Source organism: Lemur catta, chromosome 2 (assembly GCF_020740605.2).
Source record: "Lemur catta isolate mLemCat1 chromosome 2, mLemCat1.pri, whole genome shotgun sequence".
In the NCBI taxonomy this organism is placed as follows: Eukaryota; Metazoa; Chordata; class Mammalia; order Primates; family Lemuridae; genus Lemur; species Lemur catta.
In genome coordinates this window covers 116,387,394-116,414,102 of record NC_059129.1, presented here as the reverse complement: position 1 = coordinate 116,414,102, position 26,709 = coordinate 116,387,394, and the positions used below count along the sequence as shown (strand labels likewise).

The 26,709-nt window shown below is 34.3% G+C and overlaps 1 protein-coding gene across 2 annotated transcripts in view; it reads left to right on the top strand.

Moving 5' to 3' along the window:
• Nucleotides 1–3,486: 3,486 nt before the first annotated feature.
• The window catches only part of THEMIS (thymocyte selection associated), a 153,287-nt gene continuing 130,064 nt past the window's right edge, over nucleotides 3,487–26,709 (top strand). Inside the window, exon 1 of one of the 2 annotated variants that reach the window (XM_045544329.1) lies at nucleotides 3,487–3,824. In XM_045544329.1, the coding sequence (XP_045400285.1) occupies nucleotides 3,734–3,824 (91 nt within the window). In that variant the 5' untranslated portion in view covers nucleotides 3,487–3,733. The remainder of the gene's footprint in view (nucleotides 3,825–26,709) is intronic. The other variant, XM_045544330.1, reaches the window with a different exon arrangement.

Below are 26,709 nucleotides of genomic sequence, written 5' to 3'. Positions count from 1 at the left end.
TTTAAAAATCTCTCTGTAGATAGAGAGTAAATATTTTCTACTCTCCTATTTCCAGTTCAACAAGCTTCTCTTATTCTGTCCCTTCTTCTGTTAAACCCAACTATTGAATTCTTAATTTCAGTTATAGTATTTTTCAACTTAGGATACTCATTTGATACTCTTTATAGATGGCAGTTATCTTCTGAAATTCTCCTTCTTATCTTCTAGTTTTGAACATGTTCGTAAAAATTATTTTAAATTGCAGGACTAATAATTCCAGTAGCTGAGTCACCCCATGGGTTTGTTTCTATGGTCTTTCTGTCTCTCTCTCTGCCCTCTTTTTCTGTTTTCTGGCATTTTTGTTTTTTTAAAATTGAATTCTAGATGTTTTCTTTAGAAAATTATGGAAGTTCTGTCTGTTTTCCCTCAACAGGAGGATTTACTTTTGCTTTTGTCTGGCAGCTAGAATAGGGACTGATCAACTTCATCCATTGAGGGACTGAGCCAATTTTAATCTGGTTTCAGGTATCGTAAAGCCTGTTCTACTTACAGTCACCCCTTTCTTTTAGGAAGCAGGGTTCAGCAGCCCCAACTGGCAGCGTGAGCATTTACTGGGGCTCCTTCTTCCTCCTTAGCAGGCCCTGGCTTCCTGGCTCCATGAGATTGCTGAAAGCACTGCTTGGCTTCGTCAGCTTCTTCCTAGTCACTTTCTAGCTTGTGTTTCATACAGTCAACCTTGTACTGCTTTTGAATGGGCAAAATCCTCAAGGGGAAAAGTGGTGCTGAGCAACATATGTCTCTGACTTTTCCTGGATGCCTCACGAGTCCCAAATTCCAATTTATTGTCTCTCTAGCTATGTGAAACTGCCAAAAACTTGATTCAGGTTCTCTTCTCCTTAAACACCAGTTTTTCCTCTGCTTCTCAGCCTCTCTCAATACCAATTACTAATCCACAAATGCCTTGAGGGGAAAAAAAGGGCAGAATATGGGGTTCCTCTAGTGGCATTGTTCTACTGTCTAGGATCTTGGCCTCTCATGGCCCAACTGCCCTGACAGCTCTCCTGGTACTTAAAACAGCTTTAAAAAAAATCATCCAGCTTTTCTAGGTGCCTTTGGTAAGAGAGTTGGTCAGATAGGAGCTCATAGCTAAAGCAGAGTCTTTGAATATTTTTATTTTTCATATTGATTAACATGTGGTCTTTATACCCCTAGGATGTTAATTCTTTATTTGAAGTATGTATACGTTCCCCCTCCCATTTTGTTAAAACTCCTTTTTGATTTATAGAGGTATTTCATATGTTTGTGTCAAATCTATTAGTCTTTTCCTTTAAGAATTCAATTACTGCTTAGAAATAGTTCTTTTCTTACCCTCTTTCAGACATTTTTCTATTTTTTTCTTTGGTTTATTCTATTTAAATTTAATTTCAAAATTTATCTAACTTTAGTCTTGTTACTTGAAATGTTAGAGAACTATTTTTTTCAATTATTTCACAACCATTTGTTGAATAAAACATCCTTTCCTACTGCTTTGGAATTTTACCTTTTTCAATAGCAAATTATTATATATAGTCTAGTTTTATTTTGAACTCATTAATTGGACTGTAATAACACCTCTAATCTGCTGTTTTAATGACTGATCTTTAATAATCATTTTACTGCCCTATGGTTCAAGTGCCATCTTCTCAATGCTCTGCTTTGTTAATGTTCTCTTGACTGTTCACATCAGGATTCCTTTGCCTGCAGTGTCAGAAGTGATTACAGTCTGGGCTAAAGCAGTGGCAGTGGGAATGCAGAGCAAGGGCAGAACGAGTGGTGTTGAGTATTGCTGTCTATGGGGCCTGATGGATTTGGGGGCTGGAGAAAAGAGGGCATCTCTCATGACTGTAAGCCTCTGGCCTGGGAAACTGAGAGAATGGTAGCATCGTTAATTAAGATGGGGAATATAAAAGAAGCAGATTGTCAAAAAAGCAGAAGCAGACATAGCATAGGTAATTTTAAGAGACTGGTGATAGTATGCAATGGCTGTTTTGGCTAGTAGGACAGAAATTTAACTTGGGAATATTTATTTTAAAAAAAATAAGTGAAGCCCAGCTTGGATTAGATATCAAATGAAATCTGTTCTGGCATCAGTGCTAACGGATGTATGATCTTTAAGGAGGAGTTTGCAGCAGCCTTTTTCATATATTTAACCACGTGAAATATGGTGGTAGGCTGTAAACAACCTCAACTTGGGGGAGGGGTGCAGAAAGCAGACTGAACAAGTTTGGGAGTTTTTTGGATGAAAAAGTTGCAGGTGAGGAAGTAGAAACTACTGATGAAAAAAACCTATTGATGTGGCCAACCGTAAATTCTAGTTTTGTAAAGAAAGAAATAGTCAGGCAGATTATTGCAAGTATCAAATGTAATTATGAAGAGTTGAAAGAGGTTTGTAAGCTCTATATCAAAATAAGGTGGTATTTTTCTCCATAGGCCATTTATATGGAGGATAGGGTAGAGCTGGGATGTCCTCTGACCCTTCTATCTGGCTCATACACTCTGCAGCCTAAGGACAAAATGGTTCACAGGGAGCCTGGAGTTCAATGAATAAAAAGAATGTACAGCTTCTTGGCATCTTTCAGGTGTATATAAACCAACCAATATTCCTTTATTTACCCTTAAAGAGACCTAGGGAATATCGCCTTGAATTGTATATTCTAGCTCTAAAATATTGTTTCAGTTACATACAAACAATAGAGAGGGGGAGGATTTTTAAGAGATCGATTTTCATGAGGCTTCTCCTGCATCCTTTGACTTTGGGGATTCCCCGCCCCACCCCCAATTCAAACCATGGGATCAAAATTGTAGAATTTTGACTTGGAAGCAATTATAGCATTTATATGACTCTACTTTTGCTCCATTGAATAAATGAGACAAATGAAGATCAGAGAAGACAAAGCTGAAGTCACCCTGTACATTAAAAGCAGAGCTCAACCCAGAAAACCCAGGTTTCCTAACGACTGATTTAGATACCTTCCACTGTAGTGTGGAGATTAAAATATTCATTTTAACTTACTATATTAATTTACTGTATCACTTTGCATATTCTACCTCTACCCTACCCTCCTTAAGATTCAGCAAAATTTTTAATGTGGAAGAATAAAAAGTGGTTTCAATACTCTCTCCAGAGTATCAGATTTCTGAAAAGAGCTGACACAAAGCACTTTTATAACCAAATTTAATATAAAAGCACTGAGAGTATGCAAATAAGGCACAAAGCCAAACTTTAGAAATGAACTGGAGAGATAATGAATTCAAGTGGTGCCATTTGTAAGATTAGACTTTTAGTCCCTTGTTCTTGTTCTTTTTTGGTGGACGAGCCACAAGCAACTCTGATCCCAAACAGTCTTGCCATTTTTGTAGGTGCTCACCCAGTTTAGCAAGGACAGAGCAAGCTACTTACCCATTCTCATTCTTTTGGCTGTGTCTGTTCACACATGCTCACCCCACCCCCATCCTGCCCTACTTCACTGTCAGAAGGAAATAAAGCCACAATGTGAACAAAAAGAGCTGCAACACCTTTTGTCTCCTGCCTCCTCCCTCCCTCCTCACTTCACTCCCCACATAGACCTACTCCACCCCAGTCTGGTCCCAGTGTCATTTGTCCCTGCTTGGCGAGAGAGGAAGAATGAGTAGGGACTACAACTGCAGACTAGAGACCCCCAGGAGCCACGCATTTCTGTAAGTACTAGGTCTGCACACAACCCAAACCAGAGCAATGGCATTATCTCTGGAAGAATTCATCCACTCTCTCGACCTCAGGACCCTCCCCAGGGTTCTAGAAATCCAGTCCGGCATCTACTTTGAAGGTAAGCACTCTCCACCCCTTAAGCTGGCTAGAAAGTACTTGTAGGGTGTATACTCTTGGGAATTGAAGGGGGAAATTTTAATAGAGAATATATGAGTTCTGTTAAAGGAAAGGTGATCGTAAAAGAAAGCAAGCAGTTAACTGACCCATGAATGGTCAAGATTCAATAGTGTTGGATAAGGGAGAAATTAGATAGGACTCTGGGATGGATAGGGATAAGGAATTGAATGAAGTTTCTTGAGTTTTTGTAGGTCTTCAGTAGTTCAAAATGAATAGTGCATTATTTCTGCCTATTCTTTGAAATTGTGATCAAGTATGACAAGTTTAAAGTTATTGATATTTATGTTAACAAACATAAAATTTAGTTTTTCTAAAACAAAAGTAACTATCAAAAGCACAGTGTTTTTAGAAAGAAATACTTTCAAATATTTCCCAAACTGTTAACCATTTCTGAATATTGCTTATATCAATGTTCTTGCTCTGTTGTGGCCTAATTCCTAATTCCTGAAATAATGACAATTTTTATTTGAAGGTATAGTAATGAATGTCACAAAATAATTTTTAAAGTCTATGTTGAAAAGTCAGAGTTCAATTAAAACTGTTGAATAAAAAGTTACTAAGATTTGGTGTAACTTGCTATGTTAATTCAGATAAAAGAACATTAAAACCTTCAATATATACCCTAGAATCCTTTTCATGGTTAGTCTGAATATACACAAGACAAGGAAGGAGTCATTTTCTAGGCAAGTGTATATTTCTGGTCACAAGAGTAGTAGAATTGAAGCAGTAGTAGAGTCAGGTCCACACAAGCTACAGGGAAAATAACTTCAAGAACTGTTGGTAGGCAAGTCTTTCCCATTCATAGATAAAAGAATGCATTAGATATTATTGTACAAAATAAAATAAAGATTGACAAATGTCAGCTCCAGTTTATACACATGTGCGCGCACACGCACACACACACACACACACACACACACACACACACACACACACACGCCCGCGCACGTGCAGGTGATGGATTGGTAGAGGCTGTTATCAGTTTAGTATAGGGTTTTGTTTAATTCATTTGCAGATTGATTATTTGGAATCAGACCATGTTTTGCCATGTATACCATAATATAAATGTCTCTATTTCTAAACTATGTCCAAATAATTTTTTGTCTCATGGTTTGTGCTTTTGAGGTTTTGTGTAAGAAGTCTTTCTTCATGTCTAGGTTATAAAGATATTTTTCTATATTGTTTTATATCAACTTTACAATCTTATATTTTACACTTAATTTTTAGTCTATTTAGACTAGAGGACACCTTGCTATGAGGTGTACAGGGATCCAATTTTTGTTTTCTCTATATAATACACCTGATTTCCAAGTACCATTTGCTAACCTGGCCATCCTTTTTCCAGTAATTTATGTTGCCTTCCTTTAAATCATATTATGTGCTCATGTCTCAGTTTGTCTCTAAAATATCTCTTCTATTCCTTTAGTTTATTTTTTTCTTGTTTCAAAATCACAGTATTTTTGTAACTGTGGCTTTGGAATATGTTAATATGAAGACATTGTATAGACCAACCCCCTGTTTTTACTCCTTTTTTTTCTAAGTTGACTTATTTATTCATAGGCTATTAAAACTTTTTATGGATACATAATAATTATACATATTTATGGGGTACATGTAATATTTTGACACAAGCACACAATGTGTAATGACCAAATCAGGGTAACTGAGATGTCCCTCACCTCAAACATTTATCACTTCTTTGTGTTAGGAATATTCTGATTCTACTCCTTTAGTAATTTTGAAATATACAATAAGTTATTGTTAACCATAGTTGTCCTATTGTACTACCGAATACTAGATCTTATTCCTTCTATCTAACTGTATTTTTGTACCTATTATCCAATCCCTCTTTATCCCCCTTCCCCATTACTCTTCCCAGCTCCTGGTCACCATCATTCCACTCTCCACCGCCACAGGATCAATATTTTCAGCTCCCACGTATGAGTGAAAACATGTGCTATTTGTCTTTCTGTGCCTGGCTTATTTCATTTAACATAATGTCCTCCAGTTCCATCCAGGTTGTCGCATATGACAGGATTTCATTCTTTTTTGTGGCTCAATAGTATCCCATTGTGCATATGTACCACATTTTCTTTATCCGTTCATCCATTGAGGGGCACTTAGGTTGATTCCATACCTTGGCTATTGTGAATAGTGCTGCAATCACCATGGGAGTACAGATATCTCTTTGATATAGTGATTTTCTTTATTTTGGATATATACCCAGCAGTGTGATTGCTGGGTCATATTGTAGTTCTAATTTTTAGTTATTAGATATTTGATATTTTTTGTCTGATATTTTTTTATCTTTTTGATAAAAGCCATTTTAACTGGGATGAGATTATCTCATTGTGACTTTTCAAATAATTTTTTTAAAAAATCAATTGATTCTATAAGAAATCCAACTGGGATTTTTTATGCCATTGTATTGATTTTATAGATTAACTTGGGAAGAATTGACATTTTTATGTTGTCTTACAAAAGAACATAGGCTGTTCCTTCATATGTCCGGACCATTTTCTTCATACTTTAATATTATGTTATACTTCAATTAAGAGGGAAGAAAAGCAAATACCTTGATGAATTTTCACAAGTAAGCACATTCATGTAACTACCACCCTGGTGAATATTAATAGAAAATATTCTAGAAGTCTCATTTTGTGCCTTTTCTCAACTATTATCTACCATCTTCCCGAAGGGTAACCATTATTGCCACTTTTGTCCATTTATGAACTTTATATAAATAGAAAATTAGATTATGTATTCTTTTCTGGTTGGCATATATGTTTAACATTATATTTATAAAATTAATTTATGCTGTTTTACATAGTTCATTCATTCTCAGTATGTATAATATTCTATTGGATAAATATACTATAATTTATTTATCCATTCTACTGCTAATGGACATTTGGATTACTTCCAGTTTGGAATTGTTACCAGTAATGTTGCCATGAACATTCTTGTACATGTGTACACACATGTATATGCATTCAATACAATACAAAAATAAGTGGCAGTGCTATGTCATATGGTATATATATGTTCAGCCTCGGTAGGAAATGAAAAACAAGTTTTCTAAATATAATAGTTATTTCCATTCCCAACAGCAGTATACAAGAGTTCCAATTAATTCATATGCCTAGTAACACTTGATATTATCAGTCTTCTTAATTTTAGTCATTCTGGTAAGAAAATTGGGGTAGGGCATGGTTTTAGTTTTTATCTCCCTGATAAGTAATGAGATTGAGCACCTTTTCATATATTTTATTGCTCTTTTGGAGATACTCTTTTAGGAAGAGATAGGTCATATCTCTTGCTCATTTTTCTGTTGGATTTTATTACATGAAGTTTTGTTATTGATTTGATGAAGTTTTTGTATATATTTGGATTACTGACCCTTTGTCAGTTTTCTGTGTTGCAAATGTCCTCTCTTAGTCTATAGCTTAACATTTCATTTTCTTAATGGTATCTTTTAATGGATGGAAGTTTTTAATTTTAGTGTTAGTGTAGTCAATTGATAATTATTTGCCTTTTTCTGTGTTGGCAAGGAAATTTTTCTTTATGCTAAGTTCAATAAAGTAGTCTCTATTATCTTTTAGAAATTCTATTGTTTACTCTCACCTTCAGATTTGCAGTCTACTTGGAATTGATTTTTTTGGTATACGGTTTGCAGTTGAAGCTAATATTTATTTTTTTCTTCTATAGAGCCAATTGGTGCAGTGATATTTATTGAAAAACTGTGTTTTTCCTACTTCCTTGGGTCTTTTTCTGCAGCTTCTATTCCATCCATCTAATTGCTATCCTTACATCAATTTCACCCATCTTACTTAACGTAGATTTGCAACAACTAATGTATAATTTATGTTAGATATAATAATATGCTGCAGAGCTGTGGTTCTCAAACTTGGTTGCACATTAGAAACACTTGGATTATTTTTAAAATACAAATTCCTGGGTCCTTCCTCAAGAGATAAGGATTTAATTATGTCAGAGGTAAAGCATCACCATCAGGTTATTAAAAATCTTGCTAATGGTTATAACATGCAGCAAATTTGAGAACTACTACTGTAGAATAAGATCTCCCAATTTATTATTCCCCTTCAAGTTTGATGCTTTGAATTTTCATATACATTTTAGAATTAATTTATCAACTTTCCCCAAAGTCCTCTTGGAATTTTGATTAGCCATACATTGATTTGGAGAAAATTGGCATCATTTTAAATTAAGTCTTCTGATTCATTAACCTGGTGTAGCTCTCTAGTTATATAAATCTCTTTTATTTCTGTCAATAACATTTTATAATTTTTTGTGGAGATCTTGTACTTTTTTTCAGATTTATTCTGTTATTTGATTGTTTCATGCCATTATAAACATCTTTTAAAATTTTCATTTTCTCTTTGTTGTGCTTATTGAATTTTAAGTATATATCTTTAGTTATTTATTTTTAAGATTCATTTATTTTTTTTAATTTATATGTATATTATATATATTTTATTTCAGAATATTATGGGGGTGCAAATGTTTTGGTTACCCAAATTGCTTTTGTACTGTTGAAGTCAAAGTTATATGTGTGTCCATCACCCAGATAGTGTGCATTGTACCTGTTAGGTGTGAATTTACCCATCCTCTCCTCCCCTGCTTCCACTTACTGGATTTCTGATGAATGTTATTTCCATATGTGCACGTAAGTGTTGATTAGTTCCAATTTAATGGTTAGTACATGTAGTGTTTGTTTTTCCATTCTTGCGATACTTCGCTTAGAAGAATGGTCTCCATTTCCATCCAGGTTAACACAAGAGGTGTTAGTTCACTGTGTTGCTTTTTTTTTAAATGGCTGAGTAGTACTTCATGTATACATATGCCACATTTTATTAATCCACTCATGTATTGATGGGTACTTGGGTTGTTTCCATATCTTTGCAATTTTGAGTTGTACTGCTATAAACATTCTAGTGTAGATGTCTTTTTTTATAGAATGTCTTTTTTTCCCTTTGGGTAGATACCCAGGAGTGGGATTGCTGGATCAAATGGTAGTTCTACTTTTAGTTCTTTGAGCTATCACCAAACTACTTTCCATAGAGGTTGTACTACCTTGCAGTCCCACCAGCAGTTTATGAGTGTTCCTCTCTCTCCACATCCACATCAGCATTTGTTGTTTTGGGACTTTTTGATAAAAGCTGTTCTCACTGGAGTTAAGTGATATCTCACTGTGGTTTTGATTTGCATTTCCCTGATGATTATTTTGGATTTGTTATGTATACATTTGTGTTGTCTGTGAATATTGATGGATTTTATTTCTGTTTTCCAATGATTGTGCTTTTTTATCTGTTAAAGCACTGGCAAGTACTTCTATTATAACATCAAATAGGGGTAATGTCATCATCACTTCCTTTTCTATCAGGACCTCCTTTTCTCATTCATAAACGCAAGGAGAAATTTTCAGTTATTCACAAGTAAATATGTATGTTTTAAGTTAAAGAAGTTTATAGTTTTCTAACAGTGTTTTTAATCATGAGTGTATGCTGAATTTTTATCTTCTTTCTGTAACTTTTATGATGATTATGATTTTTATTGTACATTTATTTTTTGACCATTAAACAAACCTCTACATACAGAATAAAACCAATTGTGTCATATATCACGGAATTTGGTGTACTAATTTTTGGGGGGATTTTTGTATCTCTTTTAGGTGATGATATTGGCCTATAATTTTTATTTCTTGTAATATCCTAGCCAGGCTTCAGTATCAAGTTATATTGAACTTCTAGAACTTCTTGGGTAGGGTTTTTTTTTTTTTTTTTTTAACTTTTCTAAAGATTTTTTGTAAATTTTGTGTTATTTCCTACTTAAATATTTAGTAGAATCTCCAATGAAGCCATTCTGAGCTGAGATTTCTAATGTAGAAATGTTTTTAATTGTGACTTAAATTTGTTAATAGCAAAGTCTTCCCATTCATGAGCATAGTTTATCTCTCATTTAAGAAACAGAAAAAGAAAGCAAAACATCTTCTAGATCATTAATCATAGTTTTTTAAAAAAATGTCTTTATAAAGATCTTATGTATCCTAGGCTAGTTCCTAGAATGCACTCACATATACAGATATTATGTATACACATACTGCTATGTTGAATGATATCATATTTCTTCTGTTTTCCCATTGGTTATTATTGAAGTAGAAAAATGTAATTCAATATTACCAGCAGTATTGATGAATTCCTTTATCAATTCTAATAGTTTGTATTTTTATATCATTGTTTTTTCTAAATAGATATTGATCTTAGAAAACATTGACTTGGGTCTTTTTCCTGCCATTTGTTACAACTGTTTTTTTCTTACCTTTGTAGTGTAGGCCAGGGTCTCTAGTATTATATTAAGCAATGGTAGAAATACTCATTTTATTCCTAATCATAAAGAAAATCATCTAAAATTCCTCCATTATATGTAATACTCTAAATTTTGGTATTTAACCTTTACTAAATTAAGAAAGTTCCTACGTATTCTTTTCTTTCTAGGTGTTTTCATAATAAATAAGTATTGAGCTTAATGCTGTTTTATCATTGATTAAGATAATAGTGTGATTTGCTCTCTTTAGTCTATTTATATGAATCACCTTCAGAGATTTTTCAAATGTGAAGAATCCTTTCATATTATATATACATTTTTGAAATACAATGTAGGAATTTGTTATTATATTTTGGATTTTTGCATTTGACCATATTTGAAATGAGGCAATACACTTAATCTGTTTTAGAGTTAAGATAATACTACCTTCCTAAAGTGAACCACATAGATTTTGTTGTTTTCTATTTTCTGAGGTAATTTCCCCAAAATGGGTCTTAAAATCTTCTTTAAAATTTGTTAGAGCTCTCCTGTAATACCCACTGAATGTGAATTTTGTGGAAAAAATCCAGAATTTGGGTTTGTTAATATTCTCTATGGTTTCTTTAATTGATTTCTGACTTGATCTTCATTTTTTTCTTGTTTCTGTTTGCGATCTTTCACCTTTTCTAGATTCCTATGTTGAATCAGTAGTCATTTTCAAAACATTTTTTGCTTCTTGATAAATATGTTTGAAACTATTATTTTTCTCTAATTACCTTTTTGACTGTTTCTCATAAATTTTGCCATGTAGCATTTTCAGGATTACTCAATTCTAATGATTATTTATTTTTTTTTAAATCCAATGACTATTCATTTTATTTATTTACTGACCATATAAGATTTAGTATACCTATGCTTTTGTTTTAATTAATAATTTTATTGTATTTTGTTGGAGAGTGATAGTCTGGATTATAGTGTTTCTTTGAAATTGATTGCAGTTTCCATTACCTTATGGTATGAAGCATGTCCTACTTTGGAAATATTTCATGTGTGCTCAAAAATAGCATACTTTATTTTTTGATATAACATCTTTGTATATATACCAAATAGCTTGAGTTTTTAATTGTTTTGTTCAGATCTTTGCTCTCACTGCTTATTTTTCATATGCTTAATCCATCATTTTATTAGAGGATTCATGTTAAAAAATACATTAGCAGTTGTTCATTTATCTAGTTCACTATTTCTTTCTTTCTTTTTTTGAGTCACAGTCTCGCTCTGTCATCCCAGCTAGAGTGCAGTGGCATCATCATAGCTCACTGCAGCCTCAAACTCCTGGGCTGAAGCGATCCTCTTGCCTCAGCCTCCGGAGTAGCCCAGCTAATTAGTCCAGCTAATTATTTCTATTTATAGTAGAGATGGGGGTCTCGCTTTTGCCCAGGCTGGTCTCGAACTCCTGACCTCAAATGATCCTCCCGCCTCAGTTTCCCAGAGTGCGAGGGAGGCTGAGGTGGGAGGATCACTGCACCCAGCCCTCACTATTTCTTTTGTTTCATCATATGTTTTTGAGATTGAGTTGTTGCCTGTGTCTGTGTTTAGGAGGGTTATATCTTTTTACTCTGTTATTATCATCCTTTTTGCTTGACGATTTTTTCTACTAGGTACTATTTTGTCAGATAATATTACTACTCTGCTTTCTTTTTGTACATCATTTTGTAAGCATTTGTTTCTAATATTTTGGTGTCTTTTTTGTTTTAAGTGCATCCTTTTTCTGCTTTCTTGTGTCAGTGCAGGCAGTGGAGCCAGGTTCCACCCATCCTGTGGTGATGACTCCATGACAGAAGATTTTGGGGGAAGGGAGGATAAGGGAATTTGCAAAAGGCTGATGTCAAGTAATGTGAGGTTCTGTGGTAATGGATTAAATACTTCCAGTTGACAACCACAGTGATAATAGGCAGCATGCTCAATAATATGTTGCTTAAGCACTTATTATATTAGGAGGCTAAGATGCCCTACTGATGTGAAGCACAGAGCTGTAGGTTATAAACTCAAGTACTGGGTACGTTACAAATGAGAGATGATTCTATGGTCAAGTTAGAACATCCAAAATTAGCTCTGTCCTCTGTTAAGAAAAATAGGCTCCATCATCACTCTGAGGGTTGATATGCAGAGTAATTGAGATATTGCATATAAAGCATTTAACCAAAATGACGGCCCATGGTAATCTTACAGTAAATAATAACTATTATTATTGTTACCTCAGTGTTTATATATTATGAGGAAGTCTGATTAACTCTTCCTAAAAAGTAAAACAAAACCAATTTGAATGTCTCCACTGCTTCATACACCAACATAAGCTGAATATGAAGAAAAACAGTAACAATTAAAACACTTAAAGAAACCATTCGAACTCGGAACTGTAAAAGTAAAAATTATTAAATTTATAAAATAAAAAAAATTTTACTAGAGAAAGCCCAAAATACATACATATAGAAGAAAGACAAACTCTAAACTAGGAAACTATTTACAGTATATATAGTAGACAGATTGTAAATATCCGGAGTGTATAAAGAATTACTAGATAACAGTAATTAGAAAAGTGAATGTAAAATTTAAACATAAGCAAAAGATGTTAAAGGCAGGTCATATGCCATAGTAATATTAAAAACTTTAAATGTATTAACAAAAATGCATATGAAACAATAAATCATTGTTTACCTATTAGGTCATAGATACTAAAAAGATTCACAAACCCAATGTAGGCATGAATGTGGGTATATGCATCAACATATAAAAACGTATATAAACATCTGACCACTAGAAATTAACTTTAAATACAATTACAAAAAGCAAAAATAGTGGTTATACTAGAATGTGCATAGAGGCATGTTTTATACACAAACATTAATCAAGCTTAAGCATGGTATAACTAACATAAATTCCAATGCTACATTATAAGACATTGTTCAAGGGGCTAAAATTATAGTTGGGGAAAAAAGCAAAGCTGCTCCCCTCTTGGAGCTTATATTCTAGTGGATGGGACAAATGACAAACAAATGATAGATTTAAAATATATATGAGTGTCATGAAGAACTAAATAGAGAATAAGCAAAGCGTGGGGAGAGGTGAACTTTTGATAGGGTGACAAGGGCAGATTATCCCTGATGAGATGAAATTTGAGTGCAGGCTGAATAAACTGAGAAAATGAGCCTTGTTTACATCTGGAAGAAGAACATTCCTACTGAGGACAGAGCAAGTGCAAACCACTTAAGAACTTCCTTCACCTGGCTAAGAAAGAGGGAGGAGGCCAGTGGTGCTGAAAACAAGCAATTAAGGGGAAGACTGTTGGCAGATAAGACAGGAGATGGCAGGCCAAGATCTTGAAGCCTTGAAGGCCTGGTGACACACAATGTGGTACACAGTGGGGCTGGGGAAATGGGTGGGGCCTGTAAGATAAGGTGGTCCGGGAAGGCTACTTTGAGGAAGTGATTTTGGAGGAGAGACCAGAATATTGAGGAAGAATCAGCCAAGAAAAGATCTGCATTCCATATTATTCCAGAATGAACAGATAGTGTAAATATCTGGAGACCAAAAGGAGAAAGAGAGAAAACATCCCTGTACCTCGAGCCTGTATAAAGCAGGGACATGAGTCATATGAAACGAGGTTTAAGGATGGACAGAGCATTTCAGGGTGTTTGGGTTTTATATGAGATACCAACAGCCAGTTCAAGGCAGATGAACAAGACCTAATTGCTGTTTTAGGAAGATCACTGGCTGCTCTGGGAAGAGCAGATACTATGGGGGAAAAGCAGAATAAAGAGACACATTAGGACACCATGCAATAATCCAGAAGAGAGAAAACGGTGCGTTGATTTAGTTTGAAGAGAAATGAGCAGTTCAGGAGATGCTTTGGAGGTAGAAATGTCAGGACTTTCTAATGGATTTGATATGATATGAAGAAATGAAAAGATTGAAAGACGAATCCAGGGATTTTAACCTAAACCACTGGGTAAATGTTTGTGCATTTGACAGAGTTGTGAAGACCAGGGGAAGATGCAATTTGGTGAGAAAAGCAAAAGTTCTGTCTTGGACATGTTCAATATAAATATCTATTATTCATAATTAATAAAAATTATAAAAGGATAAAGATAAAATTAATATTTTAAACAAGGCAAATTTTTAATTAATAGTAAAAACCCATTTTTATCTCACAAAGCTATCAACTTTATTATAACACTATTTTTTAAGCTAATAAATAATAATTGTACATATTTACATGGTACGTGTGACATCTGGATACATGCATACAATGTGTATGATCAAATCAGGGTAATTAGGATACACATTACCTCAAAGATTTATCATTTCTTTGTGTTGAGAACATTCCAAATTTTCTCCTCTAGCTATTTTGAAACATACAATAACTTATTGTTAACTACAGTCACTCTACTGTGCTATCAAACCCTAGATATCGAATACTATTAATATTGAACACTATTCCTTCTGTTTCAATTTTTTAGCTGTCACATATGAATGAGAACATAACATATTAACTGTTAACCAATTTTTAGTGAAAGAAATATTACTGAAAATTATTGAAAATATTTAAATATTTTTATTGCTGAATATTTTAATATTTTTGAAAATGTTGATTAAACGCCATGTGGTACAGAGATCCAAATGGTTCTAATTTAATTTATTTCCGTAGTTGTTTTGAATGACAGCTATTAAAGATACCTCATAAAGATCCGGTGTACTCCATTTGTAATCTATGCATGGAGCAGGTTTAGCATTAGTGTTTATGGCTATCACTCTATATGTGAAATAATCTTCATAAATCTGATTTTGGCAGTTTCATTAGATAGCAAATGTATGCAGTTGATGACAAGTTTGCACTAGCAGAAGACATGCCACTCTGTCATTCGCTTCTTGATAGGCTCTGCAACCATCAGTTGGCAAGTGCCTGTGTAGGCATCTTGTAAAGCTATCGTCTATTTTGTGAGAAGTAATATAGTTAAAATTAGATTATAGCAATCCTTAAATCAACTTAACTTGACACATATAAACTCCATCATGTGGTAGTATATTCAAAGTAAATGAATGAGTTAGGACAATTCTTTTAACTCATTTTTTGGAATTCCCAATCTGTCTCAGTACGTCATGTACTATACATGTCACAAGACCATCTGAGGGATAACTGAGGACTTTTTAATACTAGTAAGTTTAAAATGAAATATTAGTAAATATTTCTGTTAAATACTGGCATAGTTCAGTTTTCTTATTTGCTTTATGTAGAAATGAATATGATATTTAATACAAACATGATATCCAATATTTTTTCCTGACCTCACATCTTGTAATACTATATGGAATAGGTAGCCCACTTTAGAGATCCCTGCTAGGAGATAACTTAATTGCCATTGTAAGTCCCAGACTAAAACTCTGGGTAATTATGACATACATCATAGATAAATTGTCCTGTGCTACCATGTCATCATCAGTTCTTTGAAAGAGCAGTTTATAACCAAGGAACAAGTTTGAGAAATTCAAACAAAATTGGTGTTCATCTATTCCAGTTTTCTCCTTCTTTTAAGTATTATTGTATTTCCCAGATCTGTTTTGGTTAGATGGATTGCATTGGAGAATGTAATGAGGGCAGAAGTAACATGTATCATGTGGGGGCAGATGCTTTAAGAACCAGTTCATAATTTAACATATTTCATCTTGGTAGACTATGTAAAAATGAAACCATAAAACAGCCTAGGTTGCTAAGTGACCCTGTTCTTATCCAGCTCTGTTGGACATGTAGTAGAACAAGAAATATAACTCATTGCTTAAATCTCTGAGATTTTGAAGTTGTTATCTTTATATAACCTAAACTTTTCTCACTGATACAATGACATCAGTGAGCTATAATAAATTAAAATTTACTTATAATAATAATTTATATTTATTATAACTGGAACTGAATTTATTATCAATTCAATAAAATTAGACACCAGATTTATTCTGGAGCAAGTCATATAATGTCAGGAAAATTTCTTGGGTAATAATGCTACAATACATTCATAGGAAAGTGAGTTCACCACTCTCAATTTGGGAAACATTATCTGTTGCTTATTTAACTACTGTCCATATTGTTAACATTACCCCTTACCACTGTTTACTTCATACATATAACCATTTTGGTATTGATTTAAATATTTGGGTTAAAACAAAGTGGGTTTGCGTTATGATCTTTTTTGATGAGCTGAATATTAAAAAATTACTTTTTTTCTTCATAAAAATACATATACATTGTTGAGCTGGGCATGGTAGTTCATGCCTGTAATCCCAGCACTTTGGGAGGCCAAGGCAGGAGGATCACTTGAGGCCAAGAATTCGAGATCAGCCTGGGAAACATAGCGAGACCCTGTCTCTCTCCCTCTATACACACACACACACACACACACACACACACATATATATATGTAATATACACACATATGTGAATGTTTAGCAATTTGATAAATGCAGAAGCACAAAATTACCTGTAACTCCACCAAAGACAGAGAAATACTGTTAACATTTTGATGCATTCTCTTTTAATTTTTATGAAAGTATGAATTAACTTTTAAAAAGAGAAAATTGATGCCCAATTCCTTTTCCCCATGCTTTATCCAGAATCTCACCACTTTCCACACCTTCTATCTATCCTTTTAGTTCAAACCATCATAATTTATTTGCCAGGATTTACCAAAATATCCACCTAAATAGTCTTCCTGCTTCTACTCTTTCGCTCCTAAGTCTACACTCAACACAGCAGCCAGAGTCATGCTTTTAAAATGTATGTCAGATTAGTCATCTCACTTTTCTATTAAAAACCTTTCAGACTCTCCATTTTTTCTCAACTTGACTCACACTCCCTTTTCTATGAGGCGTACCCTGACCACCTATTTATTCTTGCAATTTTTCCACTCCCTTTCCCTTTGTTTTTCCATATTCTGGTCTTCGTTTTCTTTTATATCAAAGCACCTAGCTCCTTCTTGCACACAAATCACTTATTTAGTGCTTATTTGTCTGTTCTCTCTCTTTAGATTTTTCTTAAAACTTTATTGAGGTTTAATTTATATGCCATAAAATTTAGCCTACTACGGCTATATAATTGAATGCTTTTTAGTAAATTGTTAGAGTTGTATGATCATCACCAATTTAAGACAGTTTCCATCAACTCAAAGAATTCCTTTGGGTTCTTTGCCATTAATTCTCATTGGCATTTCCAGCTCCAGGCAACCACTGATCTGCTTTCTGTGTGTAAATTTGCCTTCCATAGACATTTCATACAAAGGAAATCATACAACATATAATCTTTAGTATCTGGCTTCCTTCACTTGGCATGTTTTTGTGGTTCATCCATGTTGTAGCATATATCAGTATTTTATTCTTTTTTACTGGTAAATAGCATTTTAATGCATAGATATACCATATTTTGTTTCTCTAACACCAGCTGAAGGACACTCATATTTTTCATGCTTGGAGATATTATGACTAATGTACCATTTTACATTTTCACCAATAATGTATGAGGGTCCCAGTTTTTCCACATCCTCACTAAAAGTCAGTGTTGTCTATCTTCTCATATTATAGCAAGTGGTATCTCATTGTAGTTTTAATTTGCATTTCTCTAATGACTAATGATGTCGAGCACTTTTTTCCTGCACCTATTAGCAATTTATTCATCTGTTTGTCTTCTTTGATAAAATGTCTCTTTCTTTCTTTTTTTTTTTTTTTTAGAGACAGGGTGTCACTCTGTCACCCAGGCTGGAGTGCAATGACATAATCATAGCTCCCTGCAGCCTCCAACTCCTGGGCTCAAGCAGTCCTCCACCTCAGCTGGGACTACAGGCATGAGCCAACATGCCTGACTGATAAAATCTCTCTTCAAATCATTGTCTCATTTTTAATTGAGTTGTTTGTCTTCTTGCTATAAAGTTATAAGCATTCTTTATGTATTCTGGATATTTGATTTACAAACATTTTTAGATGTACAATTTGCAAATATTTTCTTTCCTTTTATGGCTTGTTTTTTCATTTTGTTGTATTTTGAAGCAAAAGGTTTTAAATTTTTATGAGATCCAGTTTATTTCTTTTTTCTCCTTTAGGGCTTATGCTTTTGGTATCATGTTGTCTAACCAAAGTCACAAAAATGTCCTCTTCTGTTTTTGTGTTGGGGGCATCCCAAGATTATCCTCAAGTTTGCTGATTTTCTAGAAGGACTCACAGAACTCACAAAAGCTGTTATACTCAGGGTTATGGTTTATTACAGGGAAAGGATACAGATTAAAGTCAGCAAAGGAAAAAAGTATATAGGGCAGAGTTCAGGAGAACTCAGGTGTGAGCTGCCACTTATCCTGTCCCAGTAGAGACACATGGACAGTGGTTCATTCTCCTAGCAATGATGTGTGGCAACATGTACAAAGTATTTTCAACCAAGAAGCTTACCCATACCTTTGTGTCCAGGATTTTTATTGGGGACAGACATAATACATGGAGTGCCCATATGACTCACCGTAGCTACTCAGTCTCCAGCCCCTTCAGAGGTCAAATTGATACAGTGTAGTCCAGGACCCTGGGTGAACAAAAACATAAATTTACCACAAGTCACATTGTTAGCTGAAACTGACTGATATGACCCAAGGTCTCAAATATACAAAAATACTCTTATCTAGCAGGATATTCCAAGGGAACAGAGGTTTTCTTTCAGAAACCCATCAAGGGTTAGTTCTTTCTTTAGAATGTGTGTGAGGTCTGAGTACCCCAAACTCACGAAGTTAACCTTTCTGCATGGTATTCTTTAGAAGAGCTTTATCTCTTATCTTTAGGTCTCTGACCCATTTTGAGTTGGCTAGAAATTTCTAAATCCTTAAACTCAAGTACTGAAAGAATTATTCAACTTTGCACCCATTTACAAAGCACTCTGAGAATGACTCAAGTAGAAAAGTCTTGCTCTAGCTGGAAGAAGTGAGGGCGGTAACCAGATAGATATCTGGGTGAACGGTTTTCCGAGCTGAGGGAACATCTTTAGCAAACTACTATGGCAGGAATATGTTGGCATGTTTGAGGAAAACTGAGAAACCATTGAGGATGGAAGGAGGAGAAGAGTGATCAGAAATGGTATCAGAGAGAAAATGGTGGAGAACTAAATATGGTTCTTTTGGACATTGCAATATCCAGTGGGGAACATGGAGATACAAAACTAAATTAGCCGAAAACAACTAAAACAATACTAGAACTTGTTTCTTAACTATGAATTTAGAAAGCATGAGTCATTTATTTTCACTGTTTATCAAGAAGAAAAATGTTGATGAAACTACACAAATATTTGCAAAAGACAAAGCATAGCTGTGCTTAACTGAGCCCAAAAATATGATGCTCAAAGTGTTCCTTGTAGCAATTTTTAAATGCCAAGAAGATGTTTTTTTCTCTCTTCAGAGTTAAGATTTTTAAGTACCATGTTTTGGATAGATTAAATGTTATACTATTTCTTGTTCCTGCAAAAAATATGTTAAAATCATGAAAATTATTCTCTAAAATTGTCTATCTACCTCCCTTCATTTCTTCCTTTTATTTCATCATTTCTTCTTCCTCCCTATTTTCTTCTATAAAATGAATAAAGTATGATTCTTGCCCTTAAAGACTCCATAGGCAAGTAAAAGGAGACAGTTTTTTTTTATTTAACTCAGTATTTATAACACGATGTAAGAAGTGCTCTAACTGACATAAAGTGTTCAGAGAATACTGGGGAGAGTAAAATGTACCACCCAGGAAAGTCAGAGAAAGCTTAACAAGAAGTGATAATTTTGCTGGGGCTTACAACCTAAAAAGAAGATGACTGGGCAAATAAGAAACTTTCAGAATGAGAGAAAATTATTCAGAAGGTTATATAACACTCAAAATGGAGTTCAAAAACTGCTCAGGAAATAGTAAGTAACCAAGTAACTTGTGGTCATAGTTTAAATGGCTTCTGAACTATAATAAGGATATTGAATTTCTACTGTAATAAATATAGGAAACTATAAAAAAATGTTATTTTTACAATTTGTGTTATGGACTGAATGTTTGTGTTTCTCCCCCCAAGATTTATATGTTGAAGCTCTATCCCCCGGTGTGACTGTATTTGGAGATGGGACCTCTAAGGAAGTAATTAGGTTAAATGAGTTATAAGGGTGAGGCCCTGATCTGATAGGATTAGTGTTCTAATAAGAGACACCAGAGAGCTCACTCTCTCTCTCTCCACACACACACACACACACACACACACACACACACGCACGCACACACACACACACACACACACACACACACACGCATCGAGGGAAGCCCGTATGAGGCCATAGGGGGAAAGCAGCAGACTACAAATCAGGAAGAGAGCCCTAACCAGAAACTGAATAGACCAAAACCTTGATCTTGAACTTCTAGCCTCTGGAACTACAAGAAAATAAATTCCTGTTGTTTAAACTACCCAGTGTATGGTATTTTCACAGCATTGTATTCTACTTGCATTTATTCATACTTCATAGGTTTCAATGCTTAGACAAAACAAAAACTTTTCTTTTAAGTATGTATCTACAACATTGATATTGGTTTATACAGACTCAAGCGGATTGAAATTATATGAAATCTTACGGAATATGTCCAGTCATATTTAAAAAAAATAATTACAGCTAAACAAAGTACCAGTATTTTTCCACATGAACTTAATATTTATAAAGATTTATTAAGGGCAAGCATTATATTTCTAAAGTAGAATTTTTCTGTGTGTTTACATGTTCTGTTGGACTTTGCTGGTATGAATCTGCTCTGATTTAGGACCACCTGAAGTCACAGACATCCAAAATTTTAAACTTGTTATATTTAAGCTTGTAAATTGTGTAAAAACTTACATCCTGAAATTTAAGGTTGGTAATGATTTATGAAATAAATGTAAATTTTCTCTGTGTATGGTTGGACACTAAAATGACTGTCAGAATAGAATTTGGAAACCTTAATTGTTTAATTTAAGTTAAAAATATACTGGAATTGTAATAATTTGATAATATGCAAAAATTATATTTTTGTCTACATTCTTAAAAGCATAATCTCATTTTAAGTGATGCTTGATTATTTTTTCTTTCAAAACTTAGGGAATATTTTTTTTCTATGTAAGACTTGACTATAATTTGGCTTCTAGAATGCCTTTAGGCCATATACTACAAGTCAATAAAAAGTTCCTCTTTTAGTGTAATTAGACATTACGTTTTTGAAAATGGGAATAAAAACATATGAAGTTTAAGAATGGAAATTATAAGTTTAAAAGTTTAGGCCGGGCGAGGTAGCTCATGCCTGTAATTCTAGCACTCTGGGAGGCCGAGCCGGGTGGATCGCTCGAGGTCAGGAGTTCGAGACCAGCCTCAGCAAGAGCGAGACCCCGTCTCTACTAAAAAAAATAGAAATTATCTGGCCAACTAAAATATATATACAAAAAATTAGCCGGGCATGGTGGCGCATGCCTGTAGTCCCAGCTACTCGGGAGGCTGAGGCAGTAGGATTGCTTAAGCCCAGGAGTTTGAGGTTGCTATGAGCTAGGCTGATGCTGTGGTACTCACTCTAGCCAGGGCAACAAAGCGACACTCTGTCTCAAAAAAAAAAAAAAAAAAAAAGTTTAGTGCATTTTTGTGTGTGTGCTTGAACAGAACATGTTCCTTCCTAAAATTTAGCTTAAGCGGGCCTTATTTTAGAAAAAAGCCCTAAAACAGGTGCACTAAAAACCAGCAAATAAGCTTAGATAAAAGCAATTTCAGTTGTATTATCTTCAAAAGCTGTGGAGGAAAATAACTGCCGGAACATTTTTTGTGTTTACTTAAGTGGCAGTGTGCCAAAATGTGGACATTTTTATACAATGGAGTATATTATGTACACTTATGGTAGAGTGTTCGTACTTGAAAATATCTAACTTATTTGTTAAGTGTCACCCTTGACCATGTAATGCAAAATTACAAAATGGAATACTGGCAAATGTTTTCTCATATAACCATATAAATATAGATCACTGTATGCTTCCTTCATTTTGTAAGTATAAACAATGAACGAGAGATTAAGTAACATTTTATTTTTTATAGTCTGCTAGATTTTTAAATGCTCTGAAATGAAAATTTGGGGCAAGGATATTACTTACCTAAGCTCATTTTAATAAGTATAAATTATTGGTCAATTTTTTAACATTGAACAACTTTTACTAAAGAAAAATAAAATGAAGATTTTTGTCTTAAGAGTAGTATTAATAATTATGTATATTATAAAACTGGTAGATTTTTTTAGGCACTGCTAAATAATTAGTAAGTGTTGAAATGGGAGAGAAAGTAACTTCAAGTTTAGTGTGTTAAAAAAAAATCAGAAAACTTGATTTTAGAAATGTCTATCTTTGATGAAATATTCAAGCTCTTGAACGTAAAAACTTTACATTTCAGTTGGATTATCTAATTTTTATTACTTCCAATAAATATTTGCAATCATTGCACCTTTTAAAGCCAAAATTTTAGCAAAAGCTGTGAAATGAAATGTATTTAAATGAAACGTATCTTTTCACATGAAATAATACTTTTTACATGGAGGTGGTCAGCCATTATTTGACAATACTTTTTTGTTGTTATTTTAAAGAAAAATAATTTATTAGGACAAATTTTCTTAGAGTAATTTTCTACTGGTCTATGTAATCAAATTAGCTATACGACATTCTAATTATTGCAAAAAATAATTAGGAGTAAAGAGGGTTTTTCTTTAGGTTAGAAAGGTTGGTTTTAGTGATTCAGTGCTTGTATCAGTTACAGAAAGAATATCTGCCCCACAAACTATGTGTGAATCCTAACCACAGACCAAAGTACATTTTTTTTACTTCTCTATTTGCATCAAGAAAAGCTTAAAGCATATTCAAAACGTTTTTTCCCTTAATTGCTGAAATCAAATCATGTGAGATTTGAATTTATTTATTCATTAGCAGAGGCCACTCTGACTTTTAAAATTAGTAACATAGTTGTCCTACCCTTCCTATTTAAAGACAGCACATGTGTTTATTCTAGTAATTAAAAAAATTAGCAACTATTTACCATGTTCAAAGAGTTTATAGAATCTTGACAATAATGGAAATTTGAACTATTTCAGATCAGATACAGGCTTGTCCTCCCTCCCTCTTTCCCTTCTTTCCATTTCATTTTTACTTTAGACAAATGAGATTGGATACATTTTCAGATATTCTTTGATGGAAATTTACTTTGAATGCTTGTTACGTGCTGTGATGAATCACAATGCATGGGAAAGGGAAGTCTGTAAAACAAAACCCCAGCCATCAAGTTTTCATTCAAAGAAACACAAATAATTAAGAGGTAATAGCCAGAGCTAACAGCCAGATCAACCACACAGGCGTTGGTTGCATGCCTTAAAATTTCCGGAGAGCAAGGTGGCTGTGATCCGAGAGACTGGACCAGACCCGGTGGAGGAGTCTGGGCTGGGAGCATTTCCGTCGTCTGGTTGGGAATTGCCGAGCCCTGGAACTAGCGTGCACAGGGCCGGTTGTAAATCCTGGAAGACCAGCTCTGAGAGATACTAAAACGCGACCCGGCAGCTCCAGAAAGGGCAGCGGCAGGCTGTGAAGCCGCGAGCGAGCTGCCGGGATTCTCCCCGCGCTGCACGCTGTCGCCTCCCGCGGCCTCCCCGGGCGCGTCAGAGCCGCCACAGCAGAACAGCTGCTCCATCTCCCTTCTCTGAGGGTCCTAAACACCCATTCCCGCCCCCCTGCTCCCGCATAATTTCCCCATTAAAAAAAAAAAAATCTACATTTCTAGTAAATCTAATCTTTTGAAGAATGAGACAGCATTCTAAAATGTTGGTGTAAAATAATTTCATTTTACTGAGGCAGAGATCTATTCAAAGTCACACGTTTTTATAGAATTATCCCATTCACCCATTATTAATAAAGACAAGAATAAAACTTTCTTTTAATATTAATAGGATCAACAACTATTTTTCTCAATGATAAATATAAGGAAACAGATAAACAAACAATGAATAAACTAAAGTGCCCAAGAATATCCATTTATTCAACTAACACTCTTTGATACCTGGCAGTACGCTGAACTTGAAGTAATCAAGATCATGAATCACCATGGGCCTAACTCTCAAACAAGTCAAGGCTCTGTCATGAAGGTAGACGTAACATTTACAAAGACATTTCAAGACATGCTACCCCTTAATGTATGCTCAACAGGTTAGGTGATCACTCTTGGATTGGTATTGTTTCTGTCAACTAATATAATTAGACCACCTGAATTTTCATATAATGTACCTCAGAGAACTTTTTGCATAGAAATAACATTATCTTGAAAAAAGACTTTTTTCTAAGTTGACACTTTGCAAATTACTTCTTATTGTAACACATGCTTTAAAGCTTAAATGAGTGTTTTAATCCACTGAAGATAGAAGCACTAATGAAAATTTAAATTTCTGCCATTATTAACAATGTTCTCTTACTAAGAAGACTAACCCATTCATTAAGAAATTGACAGTGCAAATTAACTATTGATAGATGCCATTCATCTGACAAGAGACCTGTGGCATTGCATTTTTACTGCTGGGGTTCATGCTTTTCTAATTTAGATCCCTTTGAAAAAACAAAGCATAATTATTCAAGAAAGTATCATGTTTTTATAAAACCACAGGCTCACTGCTTAGTAAAATTCAGCAGCTCCTATTTCCTAAAGTAACCTGTCGAATGCTAATCTCATTTATTAAGAGTCAATAGAAAAAAAAGCATGCCAAACTTTCCCAAGAAAATGACTTTTGTTGCTAACTTACCAGAATCAATTTGCTCATTCACCATTATTAGATTATTTTTGGTAGTATTGGTAGCCTTCATTCCTCGATCTCTTCCCCACAAACTTGAGGGCCTAGTACAATGAAAGAAAGCTTTAGATCAAATTTTGCCAAATGTAAAAGACATTTGTTTTTACAAGCAGGCATAACGACAGTTATGTGACCCATTTGTCAGTTTGATGTAGTTACAGCTGTCTTTTGAAGCGCTCTGACAGTGACTTGCAGGAAAAGTTCAACAGAGACTTCTGCAGCAATGTGCAGGCAGCAGGATTCAGCTACCCTTCTGGTTAGAGTCAGATAAAAAAAACTGCTTTGAATCAGCCACTGAACCCAGACCATAGGGCATAGGGCTCACCAGATGTGTATATTTCTTTTCAACAGGAGTCCCTATGTTATATTTGGAGCTAACCAATACACTTTGAACACCACTCATTCCACCCATGAAAAAGCCTTACTAATAACTATTACTCTAGTTAACAAAACCTGTGTTAATAGGAAATAAAAGTAGATGATATTTGTGATAGTTGTTTTAGTGGTGTGGACTTCTAATTAATATTTTGCATGTTAACTAGCCACTCTGAGTTTATATTTCTGATTAGTGTGCTTCACATGTTCACTAGCAGTTTTCTCATCCTTTCCCCTGGGTTAAAACTATTGAACACATACATATAGGCATATGTTGTTTTATTGTGCTCAGCTTTGTTGTCATTTATAGATACAGTGTTTTTTACAAATTGAGTGTTGGGGGCAGCCCTGCACGGAGCAAGTCTATTGGTGCCATTTTTCCAACAGCATGTGTCCTTTCCATCAATATTAATAACCAGCCATCCAGACTGACCCCATTTGCTATAATCTCATATCACTTACTACATGTGTAGGAGATTATACTTTGACTTGTCTGTTGCTGTCTTCATTAGCATGATAGGACAATCAAGGTGACACATGGATGACCAAACTACCAAAGCTCTGAAGCACTCTACCAATAGCAAAATTTCACCTCTCATTTAAGTTTCTTTTTTACACTTTTATAGAACTGTGCTGTTCAGTACAGTAGCCTCTAGTCATATGTGGCTATTTAATTTGAATTAATCAAAAATAAATACATTTGAGATTCCTTAAAGAAATAAAATACAGACTTACCATTCAATCCAGCAATCCCACTACTGGGTATCTACCCAAAGGAAAAGAAGTCATTTTATCAAAAAGACATCTGCACTCAAATGTTTGTCACAGAACAATTCACAATTGCAAAGATGTGGAATCAACCTAAGTGCCCATCAATTCATGAGTGGGTTAAGATAACATGATATATATATATATATATATATATATATATATATATATACATACACACACACACACACACACACACACATATATATATATATATATATATATATACACACACACACCATGGAGTACTACTCAGCCGTAAAAAGGAATGAAATAATGTCTTTTGCAGCAACTTGGATAGAACTGGAGACCATTATCCTAAATTAAATACCTCAGGAGTGGAAAGCCAAACCACATGTACTCTCTAATAATTGGGAGATAATCAATGAGCACACACAGACACAAAGACATGTAAAGGTCATTGGAAATCAAGAAGGGGGAGAGGTAAA